Source organism: Sinohyriopsis cumingii, unplaced genomic scaffold (genome assembly GCF_028554795.1).
Source record: "Sinohyriopsis cumingii isolate HCF-2022 unplaced genomic scaffold, ASM2855479v2 utg000622l, whole genome shotgun sequence".
Classification (NCBI taxonomy): Eukaryota; Metazoa; Mollusca; class Bivalvia; order Unionida; family Unionidae; genus Sinohyriopsis; species Sinohyriopsis cumingii.
Window position 1 is genome coordinate 174,784 of NW_028315918.1, and position 16,483 is coordinate 191,266.

Genomic DNA, 16,483 nt, shown 5'->3' on the forward strand with positions numbered 1-16,483 from the left:
TCTGGATCCATCCTGCTTGCAGTTAACGGATTGCTTTATACGCTTGATAAGTTTGGTTGTTGATGGATCAGAATTAATAGGATTAGACCTCATGCATTGATTCTCCTTTCAAATGTAACCATAGTAACCTGACTTGTTCAGTTTGAGTTCCTTAGTGTAAGGAGCAGTTAATGTGCAATCGTTTAAAATCTTGTCTGCAAATCCAACAACAATGAAATACTGTGAAATAATTCCTTTTTTCATGAGGTATCATTTTATGAACTTTGTATATATCCATTCTAAAGATCCAGTGAACAATAGTGATAAGTAGAAACATTAAGACTTGTCTGCATTGAGAAGATTGTCACAAATTTTAACAAAGATTGATACCGATGAAAATAAATTCACAGTAATTTTAATGAATTCGTTTTCGATGAGATTGCCCAGAGCAATTTCTTTCTCCAAGTAATTGGCATGATTGTCTTCAATGAAGAAATCAGACTTCAGACTCTAAGATTGCAAAGTAAAGTAAATGCCAGATATAATGAAGCCAAGGGACCCCCCCCCCCACTGTTATTGTCTATTGGTATTGTGTTATAACTGAATGAAAAATATTACATAAAACAACAGAAGGAAGTTCGTGATGTGCTTTTGAGTCAATCAGATGGAAGAAGTTTTTGTCAAGCCTGAGTTTGCAGAAGTAAATTTCTTTGCTTTCCTGGGGTCTTGATCATTTAACTGATGCATGCATTCCCACCAACTGATGGACTTCTAAAGGTTTGCTAGTTACTTTTAACATGTTAATGCGAGTTCTTTTTATTAAGTTTGAACAAATTGATAAATCTGATTACTGATTAAATTCGTTACATTGCTTGAAATGATATGAAATTGTGCAACATCTTCAGGATCAGAATAGCTTTTGGGATGAAATGTTTTTATAGTTCAACTGGCCATAAGGCTTAAGGTATGGTCATTTGCGTATAATGTCCCATCCATTTACAGTGTTTATTTGCCGCTTCTAAAAGAAAAACACTTGTTCAATTTGCACATGATTTTGTGAGAAGCATTCTGGCATCAGCTGTTTCTGGCAATGCATTCAAATTTGTGTAATTGAAATAGAAACCTTAAAACAACTCACTCAGAGAAAATCCCTAAAAAGAGTTTGACCCAATTTTGAGACAAGGCACCCAGGCATAGTCTTTTAAATTTATTTTAATGCTGATGATCTGCCATCCAACATGGCCACCAGCACAAGGAAAACAGAAAAACCTTTGAATGACGTCAGAACCACACTGTGGAATTTAATCTGATTTGACAGAAACCACCCTAGTATGAAGGTCTTTCAATCAAAATGATGCCAAACTGCCATCAAATGTAGTTACTCATAATAAAAGGCAGATCTTTAAATGACTTTTTCTGAAAAGAAACATATTGGTCATAACTGAAATGCCATGACATGAAGATCTTTAGTAGTTTTACAAAAGGATGTTGATCAGTCATCTGATATAGCCACTGTCGCCCCCAAGCAACAACAACCCCTCCAAGACAAACCATTTCTAAATTATTTGTCAAAAAAAAAAACCTTAACAAATTGACCAAATTGATAAAAAGCAATTCAGTATGAAGCTTTTCAAATTTGTACAAATTATTCCCATCAGCTAAGCATGAGTGCCATTACTAAAAATAGAAAAGCCTAAAAAATAACATTTCAAATAAATGCTGAACAGAATTTTACCAATTGAAAACTGACATAAAGGGCCTTGAGATCTGTATAAATGATGACCATTTGCCATCACAAATAGCCACCATTTTTCAAAATTGAAAACCTTTTTTTTTTATTATGTGCTCTCAACAATCACTATCAACATACTAACAAATTTGACAAAAAGCATTCAGGCATGAAGAGCTTTAGATTTTGTGCAAATGATGCAACTCCACCATCCTACTCGACCTGATCTATTAGGCAGCTAATCATGCATTTGGCTTGTAGATGGCCAGGTGAGCAATCTCTGTCGTTGAATGAATTGCATCAAAGCTAAGTATTAGTCGGCTTTTGAAATGAAAGTTTTAGTTGGGATGGAATTGCTCAGAGAATCAGCATTACATTTTGTATTTTCAGTTTAATTCTTGTAAAAAAAAATATTTTACATTTTTAAACTGAATATGTAAAGAGATCCTGAAACTTCAAACAGAAAGCTATATACATGCAACTGTATGAGCATAAATATAATGTCATTAATCACTAAATTGATTAAAGAGTAAATAATTTAGTTAATTGCCATTTACCAATCTGCGGTAAATGTGTTGTGGTTTCTCTCTTTCTCACAGCATATAGTGCCCAGCACATGGGCTCGTATGAGGAGAGTAGGGCTGGGGGAGGGTACCCACATTACCCCTCCTATTACTACCCTGAATATGTCATGGACGGCCATATGCCTGGTAGGCATCAGTTGTGGTTGAGATTAGTTACTAGATGTGTACTGTTTCATAGCCACAGAACCTTCTCCAGTTTGGAGGTCTCAGATTATGTTGTTATCCATGTCAAATTGACCAATTATTCATGAAGACGATTATTCTCAGATCCTCTGTATATAAATTGCACTAAAAGTACTACGATATGCCATTGCAGAGTCACAAGTTACAACAATGCTTACACAATGCATAGAATTGTATGCCTGGAAAATGTCATTTTCTTTACATTATCCAATTTAATGCCAGGCTCACTTTGGACTATAGTTTTCTATGAACGGGATTCTGGCATACCTTTCCCAAAACTATTAGTTGTATCCTTTGGTTCATGATTGACAATTAAGATCTGCCTGGAGAAGGTCCTGTAGTGTTTTGTATCCTTTATATACTCTTCATAACCCCAGGGGACGATTCTTTTCTTTTAAAGTAGCAAGACTGTAAATACTTTCAATATTGTCATATGCCAGAATACGAGTTTATCTCATTTAACATATCTTGCTGAATATTGTTTTATTTGGATTCTATGAATGAAAACTATTCAGTGAAAGTTGTTCAAAGTTAAGCCAGTTTATTCACTAATATGACTGGTGCTATATTTTTACCAGCAACAGTTTACATATTGTTTCAATTTACCCATGGGTTAACAAAATTAGAGCATGCCATTTAGACTGGATTAACCTTCTTAATACAGCATATTATCTAAACCAAATCTGGAAATTCAGTCATTCTTGACTCGGCACAAGAGCAAAATACTCAAAAGACTTGGGTTTGGTAGGGATGACGATGGACAATATTGTGGGTATTTATGAGCATGACGTCTAACATTACTGTCCAGAATCATGTTGGTTGCCTAGTTCATGCACAACAACTGTTATATATTTGTTGATTTATACAATTAATACAAAGGATTTGTTGATTTATTTACAGTTAATACAATATTTACAGTTGTCTGTGAAAAGAGTGAAGTTACTGTAAATTAAATGCACTGTTGATGCACCTCCTGCTGCTTAATTTTGGATCCAGATAGAACTTGTCTGATGAAAAACTTTATGTAAAATAAGATTCATGAGCTGAAAAAGTACCCTAAGTCATTATGTTAAATTTATTTTGAAAGAAAAATCTACCAAGTCGAGTAGTATTATCATGGACCTCTGTACTGTAAAGTTCTGTATTTATGGCATTTTCTCATGCACTGGTGGTTCATTCATTTTCTGTTAAAAACATTTGTAGCTGCTTTTGAAAAAAGTATTTTTAAAAATATAACTCAAATTTTCATTTATATTTTAATGTGAAAGTTATTTTTTTTTAAAATGGGTATTATAGCAAACAATAAATGCAGTTTAATTGAAATTTCTGCTTCAGATGACTTTTGTATTGATTTATGTTATGAATATAGGCATTGAATGATTCTGGAAATTGGAATGTCGGGCAAGTATCGGCCAATATTCTTAAACAACTTTCTCATCTTTTAAACCCCTAGGTCACTGCTTTTTTATTTACTAGTTTGCTGTGTTTTCAGCTATATTGGTCATAGACCAGAAGAGCCTGTGCGATGGCCAAGTTGTCTTTCTTCCATCTGTTAGCACAAGTTTAAAATACTTGGATGATGGCCATAAACTTAAAATACTCATTCATCTCATGTTCTGGTTCGTCCTAAATGAAAATTGTGCTTCTTTGACATCTACTACGTCTGCTACCATGGACCTTTTCAAACTTTTTCTGCCTTCCACCCAGAACAGATTGTCATATTGACATGGAATTTTCACTGAAAGATATCATGTGATGTAAACAATTTTCTTTCTTTACCGAAGCCAGTTTCCAATTAACTGGTCTGGATTTCTGTCAAAAACGCAGGTGCCCCTTTATTTTACATCCTTATACAGCATTAGCTTCATTACAATACCTGAGTAAACATCTGCTTTTTTAATGTCACTCAATCAGAGTTGACTACCACAACATTGTTATTGCATCTTACTTTCAGGAATTATTCAGGGACTTCATATTTTTGAGACACTGAAGTTTAGTGCAGTGATACATACAATTTTATAATAGGATAACATATATCTGCTATGGTGGATAGCAGTTCTTATTTACAAGCAGATTTAACACTCACTCTTGAGGCAAGGCACAATGATTGCATCCAATATACATGTCAGTGGTAGAGAAAGAGTTGAAAGATTCCTGGATATCTTTCTGAACAGGAGTGTCAGTCCTGTTAAGGGACTCTTGAATAATACATGTAGTTGTCTTCAGTGACGTTGAGCTACATTGTATTTCCAGATTTTAAAAAAGGACATTTGTGCATGTTCAGAATGTCGTTTAGATCTTGCATTAGATTTAATTTTTTGATCTGCCTTTAGTTGCGTATGGTATTCTTTATTTACTGGAATATTGAATATTCATAATTATTCGGATTAAAGTGACATTATTTTAACGTAATTTTTACTGTATGTTCACAAACAGGAGTGGGAGTGACCATCATGAAAATACTCGTGAAAATCGAAACAAAAGTACTTGCTCATTATTACTTGGGCCAAGGGAGCCCTTGAGAACATCCCCTTTTAGTGGGACCTTACAATGAAGTGCAAATTCACCATCTCATCATGAAGTTGGGTCAATGACCATGCCTGCCATATAAAATCCACTTTGTTATAACATTGGGTCTTATAGCAATGGAGGCTTGGATTGTATATAATTCTATGACTAATCATGAAATGTAACCTGGGGACTATTTTTCTAGGCTTTTTTGAGACTGAATTTCAGTTCTAACGTCCAATTCCAAAAAATATGCTTTTCCGAATGTTTACCAAAAATTCCCAGCTCAGTTGGTGATTCAGATAAGAAGTAAAATATTTATTACATTTCCTTAGTTAAAAATGTTAAGGAACTAATTAAAAAAATTGAATCTGTAAAAAAAAAATTTTTTTTTTAGCTCTGCTGGTCAGTTGTTCATTGTCTGACATTAGTTTGTCTACTAATACCATTTTGTTATCACTACTATCTTGTTCGGAAGATTGCCACGAGCCTTTACACACATTCATCCCTTGGTCTAGTTGATCCTACATGAAAATGGTGCTGCATCAGTATGGCCACCACATCAGCCATATTGAAAACCCTAATATAAGAACTGATGAATGGACAGTTATATCAGCATGTGCATTTGCTAAAAGACTTCTTATGTCTACTTAGTCCTGAATCAATATGCCCCAATATGATGGCCACCAAGGCAGTGTTCTTGAAAATTGTCTTGTTACTGGGTACTTCTAAATGTAAAGTGAAATCGGCATAATGTTTTCACCAGATGACTTCTTAAGATGGTTCCACCTGGGTAGGCAGTGTGGCCACCAGAGTGGTAAAGTTGAAAATCTTTTTACTGATACTCCTTCTGAATGGATGATCAAATAAACATGGGATTTTCTTTGAAAGACTTCAGTGATGTCCAGCTGGTCCTGAATGAAAATAGTGCTGATGCAATATCCAATGTGACCACCATGATACCTATTTGAAAATTTTGTTGTTGCCACACCTTCTGAACAGAAAGGCATATTTACATGGGGATTTCAACAGACAAATTATTGTGATATCTTATTGGTCCTGAATGAAAATGGTGATATCTGGACATCCAATCTTGAAAATTTAATCTATTGCTACTCTACCTGAAATGGATGGTGATATCAGCATAGGGGATTTCACTCAAAGACCTCTGATGTCTAGTCTTGTATCATAATGGTGGCAATCTTAATGCTCAGTATGGCCACTACAGTAGCTTCTTGAAAAACTGCTTCTAATGAATGAAAGGTGCGATGCGATTTTGGATTTTTAACGTAGCTTTAACAATTTTTCAGTCATATCGCTACGATGTCTGCATTGTGGCAGTTTATAGTGATGTCTAGCACTGGGGCATCATGCCGCAGACATGTAGCATGATGTCCCACCCAGTCACATTATCCTGACACCGGGCCAACCAGTCCTAACACTAACCTCTTAATGCTGAGCGCCAAGCGAGGCAGCTGTTAGTACCATTTTTGTAAGTCTTTGATATGACTTGGCCGGGGATCGAACCCACAACCTCCCGCATCCGATGAAAGATCCAAATAGAATGGGGTTTTCACCAGAAAACTTCTTAAGGTGTGTAGTTTGTTGTGAATTTAAAATGTGACATTCTTCTGTATATGCCACAGCTAACATCTTGAAAATGTTGTCGCTGTACCTACTAGAAAGAAAATCATATAGACATTAGAGTTTCACCAGAATACTTCTTGTGGTGTCTACTTGGTACTAAATGAAAATAGTGTTGATCTGATGTCCCATGTAGCCACAACGGCAGTCATCTTGAACAAATGTTATTGGAAAGTCATCTTGTCATTCAGTTGATACTGAATGATAATGATACCTCTAGGGTCTCAAACACAGACACTATGGCAGCCATCTTGAAAACCCTCTTGTCACTACTCCTAAATGGTTCTAAATCAAAATGGCCCTAATCTTATATCCAAAATAGGTTCCAAATGAGCTGATTTGAAAATCTTGTCACTCAAGAATATCCAAGATAGTTTCAACAAAGAGCGGTTAAAAAATAAAAAATGATCTTGAATTCACAAGATTCTTTTTGGACAGTTGAGTTCCAATCTCAAGAAGGGAATTTGCTTCGTTTTAAGGTACTAACTGCTTCCTGGCATTCAAACAAGATGTGCTTAGCTCATTAATACACATCCAGTTTTTTTAATTTTTTATTCAAAACATTCTCAACTCAATTCACAGTTCCAACTGACCTGGACTCCACTTAAGAAATGGTAGGAAAGTCCATGTAAAATACAGATTTGTATCTCAAAACACACACTAACAGGGTTAGTCAAATGGCTAAGTGTACAAGATTAATGTATAAATGTTGGATCCAACTGCAAGCTGCATGGACCCAGATGTGCTGTCGCATATTGTGCCAACAGAGCTAGGTTCTGTTAGAATTAATCAGTTGAAGAAACAACATAGTCCCTTGTCTACCAGTACATTAAGAGAGTACATGTCATAGTCATATTACTTGTGACTAATGGTAGATTTGGATTACTAGTCCTACAATGTAAGACATAGCACATGTTGGTTTTGTTTTAACACTATGTCTTGCTGTCCAAATAACGGCCTTGAATAGTGTGTTCCGATATCGTTGTAGTCAAAGTTTCAGGAATATCTCACACATTTGGCAGCAAATATCAACACTTTTCAACTAATTTATGTGTAATTAATATACTTACTGTGCTGTCTTTATCCTGGCAGAATGAAAATATGACACTAGCAAATGGATACATTTTCATGTTCCAGTGACATACATATGAATTTTGTTGCAATGCGACATAGTCGAGGTTTGCCAAAGTATATTTAAGTAGGTTCATGGGGCGGATTTGTTTCTTGAACGAAATGTTGCTTTACAGTTCTTATATGCATAATATATTTTTATTCATTTCATTAGAGAATAATAATTCAACTTAAACCGATTTTGGCATTCCCGGCTTTCTTTGCTTTCCTGCCAACTGAAAAGTAGGCCAACAAAACTTGAAAACAGGTCCATTTTTTTTTGTGAGAATTTGAATTTATTAGAGAAAAGATGTCAGGGTAAGTGAAGTATGACAAAAACAATATAACTTTACTTTGTAGGAAAGCGTTGTTACTGGTTGCCAGTTGTGTGATATTTATGAAAATTTGACTTTCATTATACTGTTAGTTGACATTAAAACACGCTACACAGTGCCCTTATTTAGGCAGTAAGAACCATCACACACACACAGACACACACACACACACACCCACACCCCGGACAAAAATATCGGGTGATGTGTCTTACTTTGTAGGACTACCATGCAGACTAGCCCTATTGGATTGCGTTAGAGATGCACAAACGCAAAACAGTTTAAATTTTACAGATGATAATTATTTTAGAAATATTCATTTATTTCCTGCAAATATTCAAAGCACTTGATATAGAAAATGTTTTCTCACCAGTAGAGAGGTGATCCTAGCATGTTATCTGCACACACTGCAAACTTGTACACCATCCTCACATGCAAGTTTATAACAATATTCTCAGCAAATGGCTTGCCTCAGATTCTGTGTAGTGTATCTGTCACATGTCTGTTGATAAATACCATAGATGTGTACATTTATATGCGTGCTTGATAAATCAAACATATGGAATTGTACTTGGCTAAAAGACTTATCTGTCATCTGCAAAAGTTGTTTACAAAGGCTTAAATAAAACTTAACTCTTCTAATCCTATCTTGCTGCACTATCATGCAAATTATTTTCAGAATAAAACATTTAGTACTGGCAGTGAAACAGAATCATGTAATAATAATCACATAGCATATCACTCAAAAGGTCAATGAAAGAGTGTGAACCAATGACAATGCATACCTGCTGTATGATTAATGTAAAAATTACTATAATGGAGAGTAAAAAAAACAAGTTATGACTTGGGTGCAAAAACTTCGTACCTTTTTATTCTCCTTAATTGTCAGTTTACACTGTAAGATACTTAAGGTATTCTCCAGCATTGTTTTTGCCTTTGTCATGGACAGTTCAAGTGACTTCTTCATGGACAGTTAAAGTGACTTCTTCATCAACATTTAAAGTGATTTCTTCATCAACATTTAAAGTGACTTCTTCATCGACAGATAAAGTGACTTCTTTGTCGACAGATAAAGTGACATGGACATTTAAAGTGACTTCTTCATGTACAGGTAAATTGACTTCTTCATGGACAGGTAAAGTGACTTCTTCATGGACAGTTAAAGTGACTTTTTCGTCAACAGTTAAAAGTGACTTCTTCATGGACAGGTAAATTGACTTCTTCATGGTCCGGTAAAGTGACTTCTTCATGGACATTTAAAGTGACATGGACAGATAAAGTGACTTCTTCATAGACAGTTCAAGTGACTTTTTCATCAACAGTTAAAGTGACTTCATCGACAGTTAAAATGACATTTTCGTCAACATTTAACGTGACTTTTATCGACAGTTAAAGTGACTTCTCCATAGACATTTAAAGTGACTTTAGTGACAGATTAGTCATAAGACTGGTTATTAGTGTCTGTTATTTCCTCATAGAATCGATTTTGAAAAATTAATGTAGCCAGGTAATTGCATTCAGCTATAAAGACTTGGTTTCCTCTTAAGCTTTCCATCTTGCAGTGACAGGATGAACACACATTTGTTTTTACATAAACTTCAGCATCATGCTGTAAGATTTTTCAGGTTTGGCATATTATGTGAAGAGTCTGAAAATTTTCATTATAATGGACATGAAAGACTTGTTCTTTTCTATTAAATGCTACACAAATGTAAAACTTAAATTGCAAGTGAATATTTTTCATCTTTACAGAGGGGAAATTTCTGGTTGGATGTTCATATCTTTTCAACATTCTGCCCTATTATCACTTCAGTGCAATCGATTTAGAGATAAAATTATCATGATAAAGGAGATAAACAGTTGAGTTCATGTGCATATTGTGATTAATTCATGTTTTTTTCTTTCAATATATTTACGAATAACAGTAACAGTTTTGATTTTATTCTTTCAGATGGGCGGAGGGATCATAGTCAGTGGTCTCCAGTGCAGCAAAGATACTCTCAGTCTGGAGTGGGAGGGGGGATGCCAAGTTTTGCGGGATCCATGAGCCCAGGGATGGGACCTATGATGTCTTCATATGCACGGAATAGGATGTCCCCACAGAGAGTGGACAAGGGAGGCCATATGCCTCCAGGTCAAAAAATGGTGAGCAGCACTCAAGACCACGACTGCAGATTCTACAGTGTAACTGGTTTGCATAATAGCCCATTAAATTTGTTGATTTATTTAAATAGAGTCTGGTTTAGTAGTTTGTATTGCACTTGAGATCTTAATTTGAGGTTGGATAATCAAGTGGTTTTGCTGTTACATGTTAGTTTTTATGAACATTTTATCAAAAGAATTTCCCTTCGTTAAAATTGAATCGATGTTTTCCTCATATAAAGGGTTTGTTTTCATCAGACACATGCGTAATTCGAAGATATTTTACAGCATACCATCAGAATCACATTTGTTTAACTGGTAATGCAGAGACACATTGCTGTCTGAAAATTTTAGCCTAAAATTGCTTTGTTAAAGAGTTAGTTTTTCATTATAAATACCAGTTTTCTAGGAAAAATAACTCTTCCCAAAAAAATTGGCCTCTAGTTTGCAATTTGCAAATGGTTTACTAGTAAATTTGATTACAGTGGAACCTGTCTATAAGGAGTGCCAAAGTTGGTTGATTGGTTTTTGGTGGAACTATTAATGCATTTTTTTAGCTGCCTAATGTAGAGGAAATGGGAGCCAATTGCCTTTACTAAGGATACACCAAGGCAGCTGACCTGGGCAGGAACTGAACCTGCAACCCTCGGAAGTCTGATGATCTACAACTGCTTCGTTTTCTGTTTATAAAGGTCATCAAAATTTGATCTGTTTTCAAATTACAGTTTTGCTTGATTGTGCCAATAATATGCATATGCACAACTTCTTTAAACTATGCAGGAAACGGAAAAGATTCTTGTTGTGTATCCTGTTCTCTTGAATGAAGTTGAAAGAGACAGTCCATTTTTGTTGTTCACTCGGTTCTCATTGTATTGCATGTATTGGTGCACACCATTGTATAATGATTGAACTTGTAAGAAGTTGAAAAGATGGTTCAAGTAATGGAGCAGTTTTATTAAATTACTGATCTGTAGCAATCCAAATAGAATAAAGAGGACACTCAATAAGCAGGTTACATTAGTTCGATATTAGTTGATCACGTTAATTTTGTACATTTGAAGTTGAGCTTAAAATGACCCTTTCATAAAGATTTTATGCGGTATATATGTATTCTTGGGTGGGAAAAAGTATTGAAGAACGATTTATTGCAATTGAAATGAATTGCTTTTATTGTAGATGTAATGTGATTTAACAGCATAATGTTATAAGTTTAGTGAAGACATTATTTATGATTTCATTTCAGAAAGTTTATTGTTGTACTAATGTGAAATGTGAATTACATTGATAGGAGTCCACATGGATCATGTAATAATTTCTAAGATGTTTTTAATTTGTATTTTAAATGTCTACACTAATAGATCTGTATTCATGTGCAAGATGGGTTGTATGATTTTTCAGAGATAAATTGATCTTTAGGATTTCTTCTCCAAGTTAATTGATGAGATATTCTAAATGCATTTTAAGTAGGGTCCCACTCAGCAAAATCTGTGGAGCTTTGCATTCATCTCAATGTCTGTCCATCCAACCATGAACAGTTTGATATATGAAAGGCTACATTACTCAAAATTGTTACATTTTAACTGTTAGTTATGCAGCTGTACAGTGACAAGACCTTGAAATTGTGATGTGTTATGGCTCCTAATTGTCCTTGCTCCTAACTTCTTTTTCAGCAGTTTAATTTTATTTTGGATTATTAGATTTCAAAAACCATGGTGTGCAGATCGAGACCTTTAGCATTTTAGAACAGCAATTAAAAGGTATTGTGTATCCTGATTGCCAGTCGTCCAATTCTACAGTACAGACACTTTTTACCAAGTTTTGTTTGTGTATTTTCAACCGAAATTAGGCATGCAGCATTATAATCTTGGCTGAGTTCGGTAGCTAGCTCATCGTTAGTTACAGGAGTTAGGCATCTTCAGTGCCATCCACCCAACTTTGATTTCTGCAACATAATTTGACCAATGATTGTTAGATTGCATTCTAATTTCATGTGTGGCTTTACATTGATCAGACCTTGAAAGGGTTTTATTTGCAGCTTTCCATTGCATAATTTACAAGAGTTATGCCTCATACCTTCTTATGCTGCTAAAGTTGGTTTCCGCTGCATTACGTTTCTGAAAGACTTTTGGATTTTAACCAACTGTGGCAGGTAGTTTTATCTTGACAATACCTTGATTGATTTAACCACAGCATTTAGAGTTGTGACCCCTGATTTTGCATCATCCTGGTTGTGATATCTTTGGCATAACTTTACTTACAATTTTGAAATTCCAGCCAGATTTAGCATGCACCTTTATAATGATGAGACTTTTAATTTGCTTTGACTACCATTGCTATGCTGAACCAGAACCAGAGGGAAAAGTTCATTAAAATGAGATTAGACAATGTAGTGAGCATTGATAAAGGCAAATTAAAGTTAATATGAAAAACAGCATAGAAAGTCGCATTTACAGTACACAAAGTACGATTTATATTGGTCAGGAAGAGTTTTGTAAAATCAGTTTCTTTCCTTGTTAGCTTGTTTAATGTGATGCACATTATGAAGTACAATTCTAATTGATTAATGAAGGGATAGAATCAGAATTTATCCACCTGATGTAAGCAGTCCTTGAAGGGTCAGTTCATAGTTTTGCCCAAACTGTTAACTACAAATTCTCTTTGAAGGTAAAAACTGCAAATTCTCTATAAAGGTAAAAATCTGGGCAGACTGAGACGAACATATTGTAGTTAATGTGGCTGTTAGCAGCACACTCATCACTAATATCTCTGGTTTCCATTTGCCAAAGAATTTTCGTGTTTTTGTTACTGTACTTTTGCAATATTTTATTTGGGGTTTCAGGCAGTTTACATCCCAATTATGATCTATCTAAATTCCATTCTGGATGTGATAGTGATGACTTTATCAAATATAACATTTTTGAAGGTAATATGTACTCCAAATTTTTGCCATGATTTTTTCAGAAGCCTGGACCCATTCCAACTCCTCCTTTTCCTCAGAAACGGGAGATTTCCTTCCCTTTTGGTAGTGTAGAGGCCACCGAGCCACTGCTCAACAAAAGACGCCGCCTCACAAAGAATGATATTGGTAATTATTCCAAAATAATGAGAACCTTTACATGTACATTATTAAAGTTTACACTATTGATGTATCCTGTTGGTGGTGTTGCCAGCATCCTCATGATTTCACGCAAAGATTTTATGTTAAAAGTCAATGAACAGGGTTTCCGTGCTACTGGGAAGTCTGGAAAAAGTCAGGAGAAATGATATAAAAAAATCCAGACCATGAAAAATCGGTGAATTTTGTGATATTGACGAAAATCGGGGAAAAACCCTGGAAATTTCCTCCACAACTTGACGCTTGAAACAATGATATAATTGAGTCGTAACTGAACTGATTGTGAATTAAATTTATTGAGTTCTAACCAGAATATTAGGAGGTTGCAGTACGGATCATTTGGGTGCTTGCCATAAATATATTTGTTGAGACAATCCAAATGTTCATTGGATTAGATTCGTCTAGTAGACTTTTTGTTTCACATACAGTTCGATATTTGTATCTTTTTTTTATATGGAAGGTATAAAAACCAGTCTAGCATCATAAGAGAACATGGTGGCATTAAAACATAGCCGCTTAGCAGATGGGCTAGCAAATTTAAATGTTAAATTGAGTTATAAGTGCATGAAATCGATATAAAATTATTTATTTTCTCAGAAATTGCGAGTATTAAATTCGCTATGTCTTTAGTCTGCTGAAAGATGATAAAATTAATGCATTGATGAAATTTGAGATGGTACTAGCAATTTTGATTGCTAGTTGCACAAGCACACAGAATCTCACCACCATCATTTTTTCATATATTGTAGAAGAAAATACTATATGAAAGTCATATACTGGTTGTAATAAAATTACAAAAACGAAGGAGCACACAATTGTATATATTTATTCCGAGACATACTGCCAGAGTTCATGTGACTACCACATTGACATGTGCTCTGTCATGCAGGGAGCATATGAATCAGGGAACCAGACTACACTGCTTGATGACTCAGACTGGCAACGTTTCTTATAGTTGTTCTCGAAATAAATATGTTGAGAATTATGTGTTCTTTCTGGTTTTTACAAAAGGTGTCAGACTTTCATTTAATATAATGGAAATTTTGTACAACAACATTAACAAGGAATTTGTTGTTGATATCACATTACTTGGACTTCAGATGTCGTTGTTTGAGAGTTGTGGTGTCATGTGACTTAACACAAATGGCAAGTACCCGGTCAGGTTTCATCTGTGCCGAGTTTCGTCTAATGTCAGCGGATTAAAGACATGACGAATATAATACTTGCCATTTTTGAGAAGAAAAAGATCCTATCAATTTCATACAGGTATAAATCGATATAACATAGTTAAGTTTGCTAGGCCCGCTGGTAAGCTATCTTATGGTGGTGGCTAATTCCAAATTTATGATATGTAATTGCTCTGAATTTACACTTCATCCTAAATGTCCGAATGTGAAACAGATTGAGTTGGAATATTTAGAGGAAACCCAGATTAGAAAAATGTTGAATCTCTGAGCATCTTTGGTGCAGAATTACACAGTGACATGTAGCTTGAAGCATTGGTTTCAGATCTTAAATAGAATACAGGAGAAATGGGAAATTGTCGTCCCTTTTTATTATTTATTAAGAAATGATAAGAGCCCATATATCAGTACAGGTTTTGGGACTGGTTTATTGAACTACAAGAAGACAAGTTGATTTTACAGAACATTCGGTCCTTGTTTATACAGTAATATACAATTTTGAAGGTCTTTGTCAAAATTTAAATCAACCCTTTTGTAGATGTCTTTAAATGATGGAATATTTAAACACATCATCTTTAGGTGTTTAGGTTGGTTAAAAAATCTTGTCTGAGATTTTATTGGCACACAAATTCGGGTTTAAAAATTTTTGTTACAAGACAAGATTCTAATACTTTGCATTTATTGGGTTTTGTCTTCATACTGTGAAAGGAAATGTTTACTTTGTATAACACGTACATACATTGCTTTAGAATTCTTTAAATTAAATGGTTTGAAAGGAAACAATAATTTATGCTCATTATGTTGTTTCCATGTAGCAACATAATGCAGGTCAGCAAAGTTAGGATTTGTATTCTGTACATTGAAATGGTTTTAAATGACAATTTATAAGAATATAAGATTTGTGTGACTCGTTTTGTACATGATCCTCTTTTCGGACATATATGTTTTGAGAGTCTTGAAAGAGAAGCATCTTCAGATTTGGAAAATGCATGTTTTATAAACCAAAGTGTTCTTTAATTCCATTTAGTAATGGTCATATGTTAACCTTGAAAGAATTGATTTTATCCTGGGAAAAACCTGGAAAATTTATATTTAGAAAGGTGTGGAACCATGAATGAAAGTTTTGTATAAGGGAGATACATCACAGGGGAGATAATGGTATTTGAATCCTTTTATGCAAATACTATTCCTGACCGTCTGTATGGTTTATTAAGATATTTTCAGTTATATGCTATTTTATTATATAAACTGTGTGATGAAATTGATCGTAAAGTATAGAAAAGTAAACAAATTGAGCAATCCTTTCTTTATGTTCATGAAACCATATCTTGATTTTAAAGTAGGTTTCACTTAAATTTCAGTTTTAGAAATGACTGATAGCTGGGGGTTCACACTTAAATTTCAGTTTTAGAAGTGCCTGATACCTGGGGGTTCACACAAATTTCAGTTTTAGAAGTGCTTGATCGCTGGGGATTCACACTTAAATTTCAGTTTTAGAAGTGCCTGATAGCTGTGTGTTCACACTTTAATTTCAGTTTTAGAAGTGCCTGGTAGCTGGGGGTTCACACCACAGAGAGATGAAACAATTACCTACAAGTCTTTTTGCCTAAACACTTTGGCTTGCCATGATTTCATGCCTTTCTTCCAACCCTCTTTTTTTAATAAAATACATTGGCAATAAATGTAATATATAATTTATGTGCCAGTATTCCCTTCAAACGGGATGGTGTTAGGTTAGAAGGAGAGGTCTTTTGTTCTTTAGACATTTTTTGGTGCTAATTTTTTTTTTAGCTGGCTTAGAAGTGAAAGTTGACTTATAGGCATTTCCAGGGCTATTCACTTAGTGGGCATTTCCAGGTTCATTGACTTGGTGAACATTTAGTGGACATTTACAGGTCCATTGACACTTAGTGGACACTTCCAGGTCCATTACTAGTAACATTAAATTTTATCCAGTATTCTGTCTATAAGCA

General features: G+C 34.7%; 1 protein-coding gene across 6 annotated transcripts in view; it reads left to right on the top strand.

The window, feature by feature from the left end:
- The window catches only part of LOC149773632 (uncharacterized), a 122,700-nt gene that overhangs the window by 100,731 nt on the left and 5,486 nt on the right, over window positions 1-16,483 (top strand). For 5 of the 6 annotated variants that reach the window (XM_089946084.1, XM_089946086.1, XM_089946087.1 and 2 more), the window contains 3 exons: window positions 2,308-2,418; window positions 10,021-10,214; window positions 13,173-13,296. In XM_089946084.1, the coding sequence (XP_089802210.1) occupies window positions 2,308-2,418; window positions 10,021-10,214; window positions 13,173-13,296 (429 nt within the window). The remainder of the gene's footprint in view (window positions 1-2,307; window positions 2,419-10,020; window positions 10,215-13,172; window positions 13,297-16,483) is intronic. The other variant, XM_089946085.1, reaches the window with a different exon arrangement.